A 17,390-nucleotide genomic window follows, 5' to 3' on the forward strand; every position below is an offset into this window, starting at 1 on the left:
GAGTTATATAAATTTAAATTATAAAGCACCCCTTCTTCAACAATAAATAGCATGTACTTATACTATGGTATCATTATTAGTAGTAAAAAAAGTTAACCAAGGGAAGAAATTCACTCTTCTGATTGTTCACCTCCCTTTTGTAATCTCAATGTTTTCCTCCTAACTCTTCCTGGTCTTGCTCCAGCGTATGGCGATGTCAATGCCAGTTCAATGTGTTTCTCAGAATCAACTCTGACCAGGAATGAGGGTATATCAACTAGTTGCCTATGAACGCAGATATGTCGTTGTCTGATTAAACAACGTGCGTGGTGAATTGACTTGGCCAATCCCAATTTGAACACTTTAGTTTGTAATCTTCTCTCCATAAGCTTTGAGAGTGTTAATCCCAACACGAAATCCAATTTTTGTTCATTTTCATTCATTAACCCATATCTAACCATACGTCTCAAGAGTGCTTCACCTACGGAACGTTTAAACTATTATATACATTATTTTATATATTTAACTAATATAATTAATTTAAAAATTACCTTGAAAAAGACGTTTATTATCTTTTGGATCCAGAGTAAGAAGATAACGTGCTGCTGATCTGATCTTTGAGAGTACGTATTGTACCCTCCAAACCTCACGCTTATTCTTTAATCCATACTCACCGATCAACTTCAATTCTTGATCAAGCCTCTCCTATATATAATATTATTATAGTATCAACGGAATTATTTGTAATTTTAGTATAACAAAACTAAATAATTAAAATGACTGAAAATGAACCTTTTCAAAGGGTCTTTTAGGATTCCTAGAAGTTCTACTATAATTCCTGTAGTTTCCAACCATTTTAGTACAAAACCGATAAAACTAGTATAAAAATTTTATGATTTGTTTATATCATAAATATTGGGCCAAGACAATAAATATCAAATGATAAATGAGTAATGAAAATGAATAAATAAAAGGATGAATACGTGAAATAAGTATTATTGTTAGGTGGGGCGTAATCTTCCATTACACCCGATACCATATAATAACTAATCAATCTCACCAATTCCATCAAGATTCCTTACACATTATAAAATTAGACCCAGAAATCAATTATTTACTAAAATTGAAATTCCCAAATATTATTATTTCACTCTTTAATACCATTTTTTGTCCAAATTTTGATTTTTTTATTCCATCAAACAATTTTATATAAATAATTTTACCCAAATACTACTACAAAATTATTGATTGTCATAACTACTAATTATTCTAACAATTTCCATTACACCCTTATTCATCAAATATCTATCACATAATATGCAGTTTTAAAAAGATTATTTTTTAAAATTTATCAATTTTTGTATAAAACTTACAGTTTCATTAAATATGTTTGATATATTATTGTTGAGTTGGTACTTTTGTTGTTTCCAGTTTTGAATGTGTACACTTCTCATTTTAGCTATTACCAGCTTCCACATTACTTCTCCAACTTCCACTTGTTCCACTGGTTTATATCCTATCTCTACCTTTAATCCCATTAACTCTAGTCTTATACTATCTGATCCGATAAACAACACCTTTACACCATTATCAACGGGTTTGGTTTTGTTGTTAGTTAAATCAAAACACATTTGTGCTATTGTCAAGAAAATATGCCTATCAATCAGGCAATTTCTTCCTCTTCTTAAATGGTATAATAATAAGTTTGACTCATCCCTTTCGTACAATGGAACTGAGCTGTTATTTACACACAATCCATAATTTTTCTCTATAAAATGTGATATACCCATCGGGAAGACCATTTTCACATTATTAATATTGTTGTTCACCTGGTTACATTCTTTTTCATCATCATTGGTCAAATTATTATAGTATATAGTACAAACTTGAGGCACAAATGGAGAACTGTTGTTATGGTATAACCATATATCCCATATATACTCTTCTCTTGGAGTAGTTTCTACAGTGTTTTGATTAACTTCTGTATCTATGTTCAGATTCGGTAATGGGATGCTAAATGGATAGTAAGAAATGTCATAAAAGAGAACATTCAGGGAAAATGAGGATGGGAAGTCTACATCAAGTGACGTTAAGTCCACAGGATTTCTGTGACTCATTAATAACTTAAACTCCTTCTTCAACTCCAATATCACGTTGATGAACTCTTTTTGCAAATTAATACCGTCACGTATACTCTGCGATAGTGCCAGGGACTTACTGGAGCATTCATCCAGTGACAAATTCCTGTGGAAAATGGAGTATTTAAGCGTCTGTGGATCAAATCTATTAACTGTGTGTAAAAGCTTAAGTTTTTTACTATCGTTTAAATGTTCAAATATGGATTTAATCTTGGATAGTGACGCGTATCCCATCTGTTGATCCTTCCGAGACTCGTCCCACTCCAATGGATTTTCCTTTTCATATCTCAACGTCGTTGCCATACATATATTTGTTGCAATCAGGTGCCAATTTTCACAGTTTAGTTCGTGTAATTTACTCAAAAACTCGTCCGACAACTCGAAATTTTCTTCATCAGTTAATGAAACCTCTTCATTACTTAAAGATACATCTCCATTGGTATTATTTTGATTATCTTCATCATTTTTGTTATTTGTTACTGTAAAGAAATGTTGTATTGGAGATTCCCTAATGATGTTTCCGTTTAAATACCTCAACACACGCTCGTTGCCACTTCCATAAGATTCTAATCTAAACTTCATATTTTCATGGGTTTTAAAAAAATAAGTTAAAAATTAATTACAATTTTATAAAATTGTGGACTTATAATTATACACAACATATTAATCTTGGAGATTCCTTTGAATTCCACAACCCAATCATAGCCCATAAAACTCAATATTTGATATAAAATATAATTATCAAAAAAATAATATTATAAGGTTTTGTTAAATCGTATTTGAACCTGATCATTAACTATGAATGATCATGTTTAAAGTTAAAATATCACTTTCTACGTTTAGCTTTTCTATCATCGTAGACTTTCCCTGCATCCGCTTTCTTAGCTCTTTCCTCCAACTCATCCCATGAGAGCCCTTCATCTTCCTCCTCTTCATATTCCTCTTCGTCATCCTCATCTTCATCTGCCAGTGACTCACTATATTCCTCTTCACTTTCCTCTTCTTCTTCATCACTTTCATCATCTTTGTACTCCTCATCTTCATCATCTTCCTCCTCTCCTGAATCCTCCTCGTCTTCTCCTTCTCCGAGGAATCCGTCAAATCCTCCGCTCTCCACAAACGCCTCTACGTCCTCCAGTATTGTCTTGAGTATATTTGTCCACTGGAGGTTATTCTTTCCCTCGTACCACACAATATCCAGCTCATTCAGCCATCTCTACAATCACATTAATACATCCTTTTTATAATTTATAGTCTAGTTATTATCTATTTTCATTACCTTGATTGTATCTAGGTATTCTATTGGGACTAGATCCACTCTTTTGATTGGCTTTGAGTAATCCCTATTGACGAAGACGATGTCGAAATTTCTAAGTCCGTGTTGCACTCTTTCCAGCGACACGATTTCAATATCAGTGAGTGGCAGCACAAACGGTGGCCACTCCACCAAGTGTACTAGACAGTTCACTGTTGGCAATAGTTCTACATTAGATTTCAGTGGTACTCCAGTAAACATCAATTCTCTAAATTTATATTATAGTATAGTATATAAATTATTTATAGTATATTACACTACTAATGTTATAGGATATTAGACTATAAATATTATAGATATAATCAATTATTCGAAAATACCTTATTGGTAAATCAACTTTCATTGATGTTAGATCCTTGAGTTGTGATACGAATTGCTTAAAATCAGTGTTGAACTTTCTTTTGAGTTCTCTTTCTCTCATTTCTTCCAGCGTTTCATCTGGGTCGTTATATGATCTTCCTCTTCTGTTATCCAAATCATCTATTTGTGTCCCGACTTCTGAGAAGAACTGCACATCCAAGGTCTTCTTCTTGCCCACGAGAATTGGGGACTTTAGGTGGAAATGCAGGAGCACTATCAGTTCTCTTTGGCAGGGCTGGAATATTGCGTGGCGCACATTAGCGTATGATATGTCAACGCTGTCAACTCTATCTCTAGAGTTCACCAAGTACCTAAATCACCATTAATATTTATGGTTATTTAAAATATTGTATTTATTTTGAAATGTTTATTAAAGAACCTTAATCCATTATGATGTGCTTCTAGAAATCCCAAGACACGTCTTGATCCGTGAACTGATGGTCTGATCATGAGATCCTTCAGAACTATTCTCTTTCCCGTTCTATTTAAGTTTAACTTTTCTTGGTCTGCCAATGTTAATCCCATATCATCATTCTCTCTTTGTTTCATCTGTTTGATTAGTTCCTTCAAACTCTTAAATACGTCTACATTATTATATAAGTTTGGGTTTTAATTATGTATTTGTTTATATATACATAATTTTACATATTTAAATATAATTTACTTTGCAAATGTTTTACATCTTTCGATTTATATAAAACTTCTTTGATGAATATTGAGTTTTCTTGCTGTAGGTCTGGGAGTGGGTTCTGATCATTTCTCGACGTATATGTGTGTGAGCCCGGCACTTGGAAGTTAATTCTCAGCATGTATAGGTTATTATTTTCTGGGTTACACGTCACGTTCTTGATCATCATCACTGAAAATGGCAGGTGGTATCCATTCACTGGCAACATCACCACTTCATTTCTCCAATCAACGAATATCTACAATATTATATGAATTTTTATAGTAGGTTGTTTTAGTTAGCATGAATCATTCTATTACTTTGTTTGGTGTTAATTCATTTGAGAAGTAATCTGGGCTTTGAAAGACCTTGATTTTATCCATTTTCACTACTTGTTTTTGTTTTGAGTCTCCTGCTAAGCCTGATCCATCTTTCACTCGTCTTGTTATTTCTTCAATCTTAAGTTCTCTCAGCTTTTTCTGGTGTGCCAGCAAATTTTCCATCTCCTCTTTACTCACTCCACCTCTGTTCCTCAATCTACATATTATTTTACTCTCCATTTTGTGTATCAGTGAGATTTGAATATACATAGTACTAATTAATACCTTTCTTTTAGTATCACGGATTCGGCATCTTTTAGTATTTGTGATGACACTACTGGTTTTTTCTCCTCTTCTTCCTCGTACTTCACTTCCTCTTCCTCTTCTTCTAGTTCGTAAGACACGTTTTCCAACCCTTTACTCACAAACGACGTCAGCACTGTGTTTCCTGAACTTGAAACGTGCACCGTGTCTGCAATCCAGACCGCAAACTTTTTCCCTTCGTGTATTTCCAGAAACCCAACACTCAGGTGAAATACCATATTATCAAGCACCAAACTACACATTAATCATTATGATATTTCAATATAGGTATGGTAGAGTTTTGTTTATATAATAGTACTTTGTGTTATTGGATGTGAGGAGGAAGTTTGAATCTTTGAATTCAAGTCCTATTGTATGTCCAACTGACTTTGTTAAGTAATCTTCATGTCCTGGTTTCTCCTTCGCGACAAAGTCATAGACACTGGAGTATACTGAACCAAAGGTCACTCCTGGTTTCAGCACTGTCAATGCATACTCGAAAACCTTCAGTGCCAGCTTATACGCGTCTTTCATATACTAAATAAACATAAATCAATGTCCATAACTAAATAAAATAAATGCTTAAATTGTACCTGTGTTCCATCCAATATCAATGTTCTCGTTAGGCATGAACACATTTCGTTATATTTTGAGCACACTGAGACGATAATTGTGCCTGGGTCGTGTGAGAGATCATCGTCAGTTGGTTTCGCTCCAATTGACAATAAATAATTACTTCCACTCTGCACGTTTCCATATATCACCTCCATATCACTGCCAACCATCTAAATCACACATTAGATTATTCATCACATTTGAATATTTATATCTATATTTTCATAAATATATAGCAATCGTAAGTTTATACGTTGAACTTTTTTTCCATTTTTTCTATAAACTTTTGATCCTTTTGTATATTCAGTGCATGTGCTACTAGTGAAGAGTGTGTCTTCTTTGACTCTGAGTCCAACACTTCTTCTATTTGATTAATTAACATGGTTTTCATCACTCCACATGATAATTGTGATGATTGCTTTTGGATTTCCTAAACAGATTTATTTAAATTAAACATTACCAGATCTACTTCTGTTCTTACTGCCATGATCGTTGACACTTCAACCGTTACATCTTTCCTTGTGAAATCCTTGACAAAGTCAAGGCAAAAGTCTGAAAAGTCTCCCAACGGTTTCGGGTCGTTCAGCATTCCAACCACGCCCTAAAATTCATTACGTTCTTATACTAGTGTTACTAAAATATCCCAAAATATCTCATAACTTATAGCTTACGTTAAACGATTCAAAGATCTTGGTCAGTGAGGGTTCGTCATTTTGTCCTGGCACTCTGTTGTAGAATTTAACCTTTTCGTAGTGGTTTTTCAGGGGTTCCAAATAGTTCCCTAAACAGAACATCACAAAATTCAGATAAAGAGTGGGTATAACTACAAGTATCTCGTGGATGTGTAAAAACTGTGTAAAATGAAACCTTTTTTAGGCGAAGTTAGAATTGATAGTGTGCCATCTGATGCAAAAACCATTACTGTTTCAGGGAATTGGAATCCTGTCAGCCATAACCTGTTTTAAAAATTAAATCAACTCTCAAATTAGGCTACAATAGTAAAAATATGTGGTATATGAGCTATATTAGACATTATTAAAATAACTAGTAACAACAAATAATAAATAATAAAACAAATAATTTAAAATATACTGTAAAAGTTCTGAGGTTGTCGAATTTGATTCAGAACGAGATTTTCCTGTGCACACGAATAATAGGTCGATTTTATCATCTTCTGGTCTTTTGAAAATGCTCGAGAGTTTTTTTAGCTTAAGCGAAGCTTCTTCGAAGTTTATTGACACTGAACCTTTACCCTCTGGCATACTTAAAGTGCTTTGTTATAAAATGTATATTTCAGTTACAACATCACACAACGATCCATAAAGCAAAATGAAGGTAAATAATTCAGAGATTTAAAATTTTAAAAATAAACTTATGAGAAAATGTGGTGGAAGGAAATATATATAATAAATTTTAATTTAACTGGATCAAACAATAAAATATCAGGTCAAATTAATACTATAAAATATAATGTATGTTGTGGGAAAATTCCTTAATGAATTTAACTTAATTTTAAAATTTAGTTTAATTAAATTATATTAATTTATAGAATTATATATTAATCTGTGTATACATGAAGTTTGGTTTTGGTTTTTGTCAAAATTTAAATTTTGATTATTAGAAGGTTAATTATTTAGACGAATCATTATATAATAACTTTATTAATAGTATTTGTAATTAATGTTGCTTTATAATCTTTATTTTATATACTAATTAATATATTATAACCCCATCAGTGGAATATTATTTACCATTATCATTATTAAAGTAATTATATTATTTAATTTATTTGGTTGTTTCTTAGATTATAAAATTTAATCTACTGGATACATACTTGAAAGAATTGTAAAAAATGGGAATGGGCGATATTTCTCGCATTTATATCGGCAATTTACCTGAGGACTGTTCGCAGCGTGAGCTTGAGGAGGAATTTGAGAAGTTTGGTCGTATTATTTATTGCGATTTAAAGAAGTCTTATTCCGGATCTCCGTTTGCTTTTATAGAGTTTAGTGATTCTAGGGATGCTAGAGATGCTATTAGGGATAAAGACGGTTATGAGTTCCACGGCAAGAAGCTTCGAGTTGAGCTTCCATTTCGATACAGAGATGAACCTAGAAGGCCTTCAAGTAGGCGTTATGGAACAACGAGACGTGGAAAATATGTTCTTGAGGTATTTTTGTCATTTTTATTCCATTTATATATTTTACTTTAATTATATTAGATATATTATAAAAATGTTAAATGAAACTAATTAACCCATTTATGTTTATAAATGAAATTTATAATATATTGCATAGGTAACTGGACTTCCACCAACTGGAAGTTGGCAGGATTTGAAGGACCACATGCGAGATGCTGGAGAGTGTGGTCACGCTGACGTGTTCAGAGGTGGTGTGGGTGAAATCACATTTTTTTCAAGGAGTGACATGGATTATGCTATTGAAAGGTTTGATGGTTCAACATTTAGATCCCATGAAGGTAATGGTTTATATATATTTATATAAATAAATATACTTTGAGTATATACCATATACTATGTTAAAATTGTTTACTAAAAAATATTATAGGGGAGAAGAGTAGAATAAGTGTTAGGGAGAAGACTAGGAGGAAAAGAACGAGATCATATAGTTTTGATAGAGGAAGGTCACATAGTAGGGATAATCGTAGATCAAGGACATATAGTCGCAGTAGGTCGAGAAGTAGGGATCGAACTAGAGATGGAAGTAGGAGTAGAGATAGGAGTAGAACTAGAAGTAGGACTAGAAGTAGAAGTCGGGATAGGAGTAGGACTAGAAGTCGTACAGTATCAAGGTCATATTCAAGAGATAAATCATCATCTAGGTCTAGAGACAAGAGTGTTTCTAGATCCAGGTCATGATTATACATTTTTAAAAACCTACATAAATCATTAATTTTGATAATATGGATTGAATCAGTGGATCTTTCATTTTAAAAAATCAGATTTTTTATCGAACCTTTCTTAATTTTATATAAATTTTATTCCATATAATTTATACTTTTATTTAGTAAATGTATATTGTTTAGTGTGAGTTATGGAGGATTGGGATTCGAAGTGGCGTTTGATGATGAAGCGAGAGGATGAAAAGAGAGTGTGTAATAGGATTTTGAATGAGTGTTTAAAGGAGAAGAGAGAACTTGAGGAAGAAATCGAATGTACATTTCTTCCAAAAATTTATAAAGCACACACTACCACTGATGTGAAGGAACCAAAGAAGTCTAGTTGTTCACAAGAAGATCCTGATACTCTCCTGAAGCTATTGTATCCCATAATTAGTGAAGAGGAAAGCATTCTAAATGAGTTGGATCAGTTGGAGAGGGAAGAGAAAATTCGCATTAGGGAGCTTTCTGAGCTCATAGTTTCGGGGGTGCTAAAGCATCCAGACGAGAGCTTGGAGAAATTCTTGGAGTTTTACAGAGATGAGAGGCTTAGTGACATTTCAGAGCTCAAGAACAGGAGGATTAAGGTTATAGGGAAGCTCCATGAGCTCGAGCGTAAGTTCAACCTTTTGTGTTGTAAGGAGGGTGTTGACCCAGTAGCATTTGCTAAAGTTGGCTTCGAGGTCAGTAACATTAGGCGGATTAAACAGGAGGTCTTAAATTCAATAAACCTGAACACTCTTAAAATTAGGTGCAAAATTAAGCAGGAGTTCGATCAGATTTTAAGATCCATTAAGACCAACCACTTGAATCACAAGAACACTATGTTTAGCAATGGGAGGGTAGTTCCTCAAAACCAATATTACCTTTAATATTCCTAATACATATATATTTAGTTGGTAGAGTAAATTAATCAATTCTTAAATCCATACGAACTGGTTCCAACACAACTCCGTCACATATAACCAACTCCGCAGAGTCTCCTAATCAAGACATAAAACTTGCTAGCTGTGGTGATTACCTGTACAGATATCCCTTTCTACTGCTGAAACCATTGCGTTTTTAACCAAATTAACAAGATCTTCCAGCGAGTTTACTTCCGGCTTGACTTTTTGGTTATTTCCATTCAACTGAAGAATCAATTATTTATTATATAGTGTACCAAATTGTCCAGTACTGATATCACCAATGAAGAACTCGTGCCCTGGGCTGTGTACTTTTCATAATTATAATTTCCAACTGCATCATATCCACATACTACCCCTTTTCCTATGAAATCATATAAATATATACCGCAGCAAATAATTTGAACCATCAATGTGTAGAATAATTATGTATTGATTTACCTTGCTCGTCTATCCCGCATAGAATATTAAAGGTATAATAGGGGAAGAAACGTCTTCCATACAGCACTGTTGATAGTAATTGTGCAATTGCGTTAAATGTTGGTTCTCTATTATGTGTGAATCTGTACAGCTCTATTTGTCTCTACAAGCATTGTCAAAACGACTTGTGGTTTAGAAGATGCACATATTTTATAAATATTTAAATATAGTGTTCATACTTCTAGTACTGATTGTAGAGCCAGCATATCTGCTTGCATTCCTGATGTTCCCAGAATACATTTATCAGTCCTAACATCGATTTATTATGTATAATCAAGTTTAAATCTAATTAACTTGACTGTTCCCTCAATTAATATCTAACTATCAAAATTTTTATTACAGTTTAAATAGTTTAGTTGAGAATCTGGTATGTATGAGGTATCTTTGTGATAGTCTTGTGTCGGCGGCGATGACTGCGTAGTTGTTCCACGTTGCGGCGATGACTGTTCTAAAAATTAATTAAAATGAATAGATAAATTGTACCCTCCGTTATTTACGTATGGGTTGAATCTTTCCTCCGGTCGGTTCATTTTAATATATATTCTGAATTTCTCACCACATTTATACACTTGGATTCCTTACCACTTAAAAATTTTCAGATTCTCAACTCTCATTAATTACTCCAATTAATTTTATTTTTACCATTAACTACTTTCATCAATCAATAATTAATTAATTTATTTATTTTCTCAAACTCTAATGAATACATTTCACACATTTATGTTTACATATACTCTACTATCCATAAATTACTGTAAATTTTATCATATAATATATAACTTATTAATCAGTGTATATAATATTGTGTATAAGATTACCAATCATTTTTCAGATTAATAAGCGTGAGTTGTTGTACAGTTCCGACGTTTGATGAGCTTTTTTTCTTGAGCGTGTCTTTGAATCTTGTTTCGAGTGCGTTGACGAAAGCTTCGCACTCGTCGAATTTGGTTCTGAATGTTTCTCGGTCCCTTAGCGTGGCCTCGTCGGGTGTTTCTTGCGTATCAGATGCTGATGTTGACACTGTCAAGGCCGACTCGGTTCTTGCAAATCTGTTTTCGGCTCCAAAATCGTAAATGTAATTTGACAGGCTCAGCTTTTCTCTCGTGATCAGGTAGTCGTCATCGTTCTTGAATGCACTACTGTAGTCGTATCCAGAATACTGGTTAAATCCGCTGCCGTAACAGTTAATTGGCTCCGGCTTAACGTTGTGGTTAACATTGTTTCTGTTAGTTGTGTTGTGATGGATAGGATTCTGGTTAATGTTGTGATTGAGTGTGTTGTAGTTGAGTGCATTGTAGTTATGGCCTACTGTGTTATTATAGCCGTATAAGTTATAGGCCTTTCCCTTGTTGGAATCGGCTGCGTTGTATCTGCAATTATTTTCCTTATTCAATTGTAACTTGTTGTATAAATCATCGTGGAGGCTCTTGCTGCTTGCGTATCCATTACTGTATCCGTTAATACCATTGAACGTAGAATTATTGTACACTTTACTATTATTTGTGCTGTATACAGTGTTATTAGAATTGTATACAGTATTATTTGTATTGAATACACTATTGTTATTAGAATTGTATAAAGTGTTATTTGTGTTAAATAGTGTGTTATTCGTGTTGTATACACTATTATTTGTATTGAACACAGTATTATTTGAATTAAACGGCGTATTATTTGTATTAAAGAGTGTATTGTTATTTGAATTGAATACACTATTATTCGTATTAAAGAGTGTATTATTATTTGAATATTTAAGTTTGGTACTGTTGAAATTGTGGTTGGTATTTTTATTGGTATTATTTTGACTCAGTAATGGAATTGTATAAATCTTGTTAGACGATGATTCCACGCCTTTACGGCAGTTTTCGTAATCCTTAGCGTTAACAAACAGCTGATACTTGATGAGCATGAGGAACTGGGCCTCCAGGAGGTTCATCTCGGCCACCTTGATGCCACCAACCTGGGCGTAGAAGCTGTTGGAGTAGTACACGTCGTCGCTGAACTTGGCCGCAAGCATCACCGAGGTGATGAGGAGCCTGTGGATGTTGAGCACTGAGACTGAGAACTTGTGGATCTTCATGATTCGATCAATGTACACCAATGCGAGCACAAAGCACTCATTACTGCAGTTGACGTACCTCGCGATTCGGACGAGGTAGTCTGAGATTGGGGGGGCGTTGATTGAGTTGAAGCAACTTATGGAACCATACTCAGGCACGACGTCAGACACTATCTTCGTCAATACCACACCAAGTGTACGAATGAAATCGTCACTCACAGCACGTACTGCACAGTCCATATCGGATTTGTTTTGGGGATTCTCTTAATTATACACCTTAATGAAGTGTGAGTAAAAATCTAACCGGGTTTTCACTCGACTGTGTATAGTTATGTAGAACACTTGTTTCTAAATTCCTAACAAATTTCCTAATGTTATGGTATTAGAGTAATAGCGTCACTAAAAATGAAAGGCGGAAATTAACTTACATTAAAATTTCCTGTGTTTTTTTCTACTCCTCTTAGCTGATTTTATTCCAATTTAGTGCTGTCCTTATCATACCTTGAATTATTCCTCTGATGTGTGTTTTTGGAAAATTGTGTTTTATTCTAGAGATAATTAAAATATGGTATAAAATGAACAAATGATCAGAATATGTTGATAAACGGAGTAAGTGATTAAAATATCGTGAATTGTTGAAAATTTGTGGAATTTAAATTGTGAATTATAAAACAATGTGATGGAATTGAAAAATAAGTCAAAAGAGAAAATAATAATTTACAAATAGCATCCGACGTTAAGAGAGAGAAGGGGAATCAACGTCCATAGCCTAAAACTAAAGGGAAATATATAAAACCCCCTTAAAAAAATAAATTACCTGGAATTATAATTTTAAGGGCAATTCAAACGGTTCGGCTATGGATACAACGATAAGATGATACCACCCTGTCAAAGAGCATTTAATTAATTGATTAAATTACAATTATCCAAGACACCCCATTCAAACTCTCAACCAATTAAAGGTCAACATTAAACATCTCCTGTACTGAATACCCACACCCAATTCTTGTGTTAAAAAATTAGGGGTTTTTCGTGACAACGCCCGATACTAAAGCATGCATCCCAGATCTGATGCCCCATGTCTACCAATAGCTTAGATTTGGTGTATTTCGCCCTTAATTACTAATTTAACACATTTTTATAAATTTAAACAATTATTTTGGACTTGGCTTTTCAGTTATTTATCAGAAATTCCCTATTCAATTCAAATAAATTAAATGTGTAAACTGCCGATTTAACACATCACACATTGTATTTATTTCGATTTATTTTTTGACACATTATTTATATATAATTTTATTTTCATAAATGAAATGTAAGCTATTTCTTATATAATTTTGCCACAACCTCAAAGATATTATCACTCTAGTCAATTGTTGACTGTGTGTTTACTCTTCTATAAGATTCCACACTCTATTATAAATTTTATTTTTAAAAAATTCTCATAATTTTGATCTTAAAAGATTTTCTCAGGAATTATTGGTGTTACTCTTCTTTATGTCTACACTCACTGATCCTTAGACATTTATATACATATCTCACTTGGAACACATTTATACATATTGTATGCTATTGTATATCATATATACTAAGGTTTAAGAACTAAAAGTACTTCTATAGAGGTAACTAGTATAAATGTGTATGGTATTACTGATGTGGTGTAAGAACACGTAGTTTCGTATTAATAAACCACCTAGTGTGATAAAATAATAGTGAGAATAAATAATAATAAAAGAATATTTAGCTGGGTGATAAATGTGTATTTGCTGCTCAACTGCCCAACAAGGCTTTAAAGTCATGTGCCAGAAAAATAAACCGTGATGTTCTAATTATTTATTTGTATATTATCGTAGGTTAATAAATTCCACCCAGTTTTCTAAATTTATAATTTCCACTAAACAGTTGTTAGAAATAAAATTTTTACCCAAACACATTTTTCTTATTTATCATTTCTATATTTCACAAGGTAATTTGAATATTGCTTTATTCTATTTAATTATTTTACACTGATTTAACAGTTTTATATAACTATTTCCAATTTTTAAGGTTTCATATTCATACCCTTTCAATTAATTAAATAACCAATGAAATGATTTTCAGATGGCAGTTCAGTGTGACCCGCATTCTATATTTTTCGGAATGATGGGCGTAGTATGCGCCATGGTTTTTTCAAGTACAAATTTAGGCAATTTTATCTATTTTATGACTATTTTTTTCCACACCATTTTCTATGTATTTATTATTAATTTGACTAGATTTGGGAGCCGCATATGGTACCGCAAGAAGTGGAGTTGGTATAAGCAGCATGGGTGTGATGCGCCCTGATCTCGTCATGAAGTCGATCATCCCCGTTATTATGGCCGGTGTTCTCGGAATCTACGGTCTCATCATTTCAATCGTTATCACAGGAAACTGTATCTTCCTACTTAAACTAAATAATAAATAAATATTTATTTACACCAGTTTAATCATTATATAATTTATTGGTAATAAATGATGTAGATGGAGAACCCGGAGAGTATTCACACTTCTTGGGATATTCTCATTTGGCGGCTGGACTAGTCGTCGGTCTCTGTAGTCTTGTATGTCACCAAGCTATGATATTTAAACTTCTTAATTATTGAAAATTAGTGGAATCTAATGGAATTTTAGGCTGCCGGGTTGGCTATTGGTATAGTTGGAGATGCAGGAGTTCGTGCACATGCACAACAGACCAGGCTGTTTGTCGGTATGGTTTTGACTCTAGTGTTTGCCGAAACTCTCGCACTCTACGGACTCATTATTGGACTCGTCGTCGCCATGAAGGCCCCCAAAGGACTCTGTACTTCATTCCTCAAATAATTTTTTCAACAATTTGTGCTTTAGTGTGTAGTGTAAATGATATATTGTATACTATATAGAGTGGGTTGAGTGAGATTATAGGTTTTTGAGACGAATTTGGTGGAAAAACAAGAGTCGCCAAAGCTGAGTTACAAATCCGACGCTCTCCTCATCAAGGAACTGCTCAACGTCAGCCAGAAGTTCCTTCGCCTTGGGACGCTCCTTGAGTCTGGAGAAGATGAACTCCAGGACGTCGTTCACAAGACTCTCCTCGTCACCCATGTACTCGAGAATGCAGCGCCTAATCCAGGGCTCAATTAAAATACTCAAGTTTGTGGAGAACAGGACATCCCACTCCAGGGAAGCGTCAAGAATGTCAGTTTTGGGGACCATTTCCCAAATCTGATCTTCAGTAAGGGCAGTTTTCACCTCCTCAGCCTCTTCAGAAAACAGTTTCACTACCGAACTGGATGATTCTGAGGCTACACGATGAGATGTGCTACTATCTGAGGCTGTTGACTTGGTGTCCAATTTTATGCGTTTATTAGGCTCATTTTTAACATTATTCGTCATGTCTGAACGAGAAGTTGTGGAACCTGAGGAAAAGAGCTTGACTGAAATCTTTTTGGCTTTATTCTCATCTTGTTCTTCCCGTTCATCTCTCAGGTCATCTTCAATTTCTTGTTTCCTGTGCTTTAAGTTAGGCCTACTTTTCCCTGCCAAGTCCAGCTCTATGAGTTTATCTCTTTTTGATGGCGGCACTTCAAACAGCGCTTTGATTTTTCTAAATAATTTATCCTCCTCCTGTGTCCAATGTGACAATTGTTCCTTATATTTATTATCATAATTTCTTTTCTTCTGTCTTAGCTTAAATATTCTATCAGCTTCCTTTTTATGTATCGTGTACTCCTTAGTAAGGCCTGTCTCATCTCTCTCTTTTGTCTTTTCATTCTTATCTTTTGTTTGTTTTTCACTTTCTCTACTCGCGCTAGATTCCTTTAATCCTGCGGTAACTGTTTCTGACGCAGATTCCGGATCACCTTCCTTGTTAGTATTAAAATGCATGCTTATCAGTTCAATGAATTCATTTCTCAGTTTAACTTTATATGCTTCTAACTCCTCTATCACTTCCTGTCTCGTCTTCTCTGGCATGTTTCTACACATTTCTTCTATTTTTCCTTCTCTCCAATCATCAATTTGACATTTTACTCTTGAGTTACAACTCACCTATCATATTATTAATATGTTTTAACTAAAATATGTTTTAATTAAACTAATCATATAATTCAGTACCTTTAGTTTGTTTTCACCAAAATCCAAATCTGCTAGGCATTCTATTGCGAAATAAGCTCCGCCTGGCGACTCAAAGTCACAGAACGCAAATGTAGAAAGCAACCCAGTAGACGGGTCAGTATGTCTCTTAAAATGACTTGTTTTACCACATTTCTAAACAATAAATAAAATCTCTGTTATACAAATATCTTGTCTGTTAATTTAAATAATTAAATACCTGTAAGATGTTAATCACGAATTCATTTTTGGTATCAACCGTCAGTCCGCCTACGTATACAACATTCGTTAGTTTAGGCGTGTCATCCCTTTCTGGAACCTTAACAACAACAGGGTTAAGGAGGTTATCAATGAGTGTTTTCATTGGGTATTGTATGCCTGAGGGCATTTTGGCGGCCAAGTTTCCTTTAAGCATTCCAGCGTTAATCATTTGTGGGTTAATAATATTAGGGTTGATGATGGGTGGTGTAATCAGTTGAGGTGTGATAATATTCGGGTTAGGCATTAAGTTTGGCATGGCTGGCTGGGCTATCACAGTCGGTGCCGCTGTTATTATATTTGGTTGTGCCATAATCGGTCCGTGGAATCCAAATGGAGCTATATCCATATTATAATATATTTCAGGTGTAAAGTAGCTAGTAGAAAATACGTTGAATTGGTGGTGGGTGGAATGTCGGTGTGTTTGTGTTAACTGGATGAGGTTGAACATTAGGATTTGAAGCTACTGTTCCAACATTACTATCACAACTTTGTTCACTCTTTTCAAAACCTAAACCAAATTAAATACAAATAAATTTATGAATAGGCCGTATTGCCAGGTGTCGGATATTATACTTGGTCCATTTATAGAAGTATTACATAACATAACTGAGTAATGAAATACTTTGGTTGTCTGGAATTGGTTGTGATAAATTAAACGGGTTTAGTTGAGGAGGGATTCCATCTAAAAATTGGTTAAATATAAGCTACAGCATAAAGGTATATAAATTTTTATATAGATTGTATAGAAAATACTCATCATCAGGAAAGGGTTAGGCTGCTGAATCATATTTGGTGCGATATTTGTGTTTCCAGCCATAAACGGCTGTTGGAGATGCGGTTGAAACTAAAACATTGATTAATTTTACGGAAATAATTGTTTGAATAAAAAAATAATTATAAATTTATTAATCATGGAAATATCGTTGATGATTCTTCAGATTTACATAATCTTATTTAAAAACTTACGGGTAGGTTTGGAGGAA

The 17,390-nt window shown here is 33.9% G+C and overlaps 9 protein-coding genes across 9 annotated transcripts, besides 6 other annotated features; 3 read left to right on the plus strand and 6 right to left on the minus strand.

The window, feature by feature from the left end:
• Positions 1-110: 110 nt before the first annotated feature.
• Positions 111-834, minus strand: TA07790 (40S ribosomal protein S9, putative; the record flags this gene model as incomplete). Its single annotated transcript, XM_947889.1, has 3 exons — positions 111-460; positions 531-684; positions 772-834. 3 exons carry the CDS (start codon positions 832-834, stop codon positions 111-113), a joined length of 567 nt encoding a protein of 188 aa, XP_952982.1.
• A 255-nt stretch (positions 835-1,089) lies between these two features.
• On the minus strand, positions 1,090-2,699 carry TA07795 (uncharacterized protein; the record flags this gene model as incomplete). Its single annotated transcript, XM_947890.1, has 2 exons — positions 1,090-1,209; positions 1,353-2,699. The coding sequence occupies 2 exons, from the start codon at positions 2,697-2,699 to the stop codon at positions 1,090-1,092; spliced, it is 1,467 nt and encodes a 488-aa protein (XP_952983.1).
• A 244-nt stretch (positions 2,700-2,943) lies between these two features.
• On the minus strand, positions 2,944-6,959 carry TA07800 (transcription modulator, putative; the record flags this gene model as incomplete). The annotated part of the gene is made up of 14 exons (XM_947891.1): positions 2,944-3,333; positions 3,397-3,640; positions 3,753-4,103; positions 4,172-4,376; positions 4,457-4,718; positions 4,780-4,996; positions 5,065-5,337; positions 5,402-5,619; positions 5,676-5,867; positions 5,951-6,127; positions 6,158-6,298; positions 6,369-6,520; positions 6,565-6,653; positions 6,790-6,959. The coding sequence occupies 14 exons, from the start codon at positions 6,957-6,959 to the stop codon at positions 2,944-2,946; spliced, it is 3,081 nt and encodes a 1,026-aa protein (XP_952984.1).
• Positions 6,960-7,549: 590 nt separating this feature from the next.
• On the plus strand, positions 7,550-8,575 carry TA07805 (splicing factor, putative; the record flags this gene model as incomplete). Its single annotated transcript, XM_947892.1, has 3 exons — positions 7,550-7,867; positions 7,995-8,175; positions 8,265-8,575. The coding sequence occupies 3 exons, from the start codon at positions 7,550-7,552 to the stop codon at positions 8,573-8,575; spliced, it is 810 nt and encodes a 269-aa protein (XP_952985.1).
• A 175-nt stretch (positions 8,576-8,750) lies between these two features.
• On the plus strand, positions 8,751-9,467 carry TA07810 (uncharacterized protein; the record flags this gene model as incomplete). The annotated part of the gene is made up of 1 exon (XM_947893.1): positions 8,751-9,467. The coding sequence occupies one exon, from the start codon at positions 8,751-8,753 to the stop codon at positions 9,465-9,467; it is 717 nt and encodes a 238-aa protein (XP_952986.1).
• Positions 9,468-9,599: 132 nt separating this feature from the next.
• Positions 9,600-10,510, minus strand: TA07815 (proteasome subunit, putative; the record flags this gene model as incomplete). The annotated part of the gene is made up of 6 exons (XM_947894.1): positions 9,600-9,725; positions 9,758-9,864; positions 9,942-10,083; positions 10,160-10,229; positions 10,321-10,428; positions 10,464-10,510. 6 exons carry the CDS (start codon positions 10,508-10,510, stop codon positions 9,600-9,602), a joined length of 600 nt encoding a protein of 199 aa, XP_952987.1.
• Positions 10,511-10,794: 284 nt separating this feature from the next.
• Positions 10,795-12,276, minus strand: TA07820 (cyclin-related protein, putative; the record flags this gene model as incomplete). The annotated part of the gene is made up of 1 exon (XM_947895.1): positions 10,795-12,276. The coding sequence occupies one exon, from the start codon at positions 12,274-12,276 to the stop codon at positions 10,795-10,797; it is 1,482 nt and encodes a 493-aa protein (XP_952988.1).
• Positions 12,277-14,136: 1,860 nt separating this feature from the next.
• On the plus strand, positions 14,137-14,877 carry TA07825 (vacuolar H+-ATPase subunit, putative; the record flags this gene model as incomplete). The annotated part of the gene is made up of 4 exons (XM_947896.1): positions 14,137-14,209; positions 14,292-14,450; positions 14,539-14,618; positions 14,689-14,877. 4 exons carry the CDS (start codon positions 14,137-14,139, stop codon positions 14,875-14,877), a joined length of 501 nt encoding a protein of 166 aa, XP_952989.1.
• Positions 14,164-14,209: a sequence feature (4 probable transmembrane helices predicted for TA07825 by TMHMM2.0 at aa 10-32, 53-75, 90-112 and 132-154).
• Positions 14,292-14,314: a sequence feature (4 probable transmembrane helices predicted for TA07825 by TMHMM2.0 at aa 10-32, 53-75, 90-112 and 132-154).
• Positions 14,375-14,443: a sequence feature (4 probable transmembrane helices predicted for TA07825 by TMHMM2.0 at aa 10-32, 53-75, 90-112 and 132-154).
• Positions 14,574-14,618: a sequence feature (4 probable transmembrane helices predicted for TA07825 by TMHMM2.0 at aa 10-32, 53-75, 90-112 and 132-154).
• Positions 14,689-14,712: a sequence feature (4 probable transmembrane helices predicted for TA07825 by TMHMM2.0 at aa 10-32, 53-75, 90-112 and 132-154).
• Positions 14,770-14,838: a sequence feature (4 probable transmembrane helices predicted for TA07825 by TMHMM2.0 at aa 10-32, 53-75, 90-112 and 132-154).
• Positions 14,878-14,952: 75 nt separating the features above from the next.
• On the minus strand, positions 14,953-16,753 carry TA07830 (uncharacterized protein; the record flags this gene model as incomplete). Its single annotated transcript, XM_947897.1, has 3 exons — positions 14,953-16,083; positions 16,150-16,302; positions 16,367-16,753. 3 exons carry the CDS (start codon positions 16,751-16,753, stop codon positions 14,953-14,955), a joined length of 1,671 nt encoding a protein of 556 aa, XP_952990.1.
• Between the last annotated feature and the right edge of the window lie 637 nt (positions 16,754-17,390).

Source organism: Theileria annulata, chromosome 4, assembly GCF_000003225.4.
Source record: "Theileria annulata chromosome 4, complete sequence, *** SEQUENCING IN PROGRESS ***".
NCBI lineage: Eukaryota > Apicomplexa > Aconoidasida > Piroplasmida > Theileriidae > Theileria > Theileria annulata.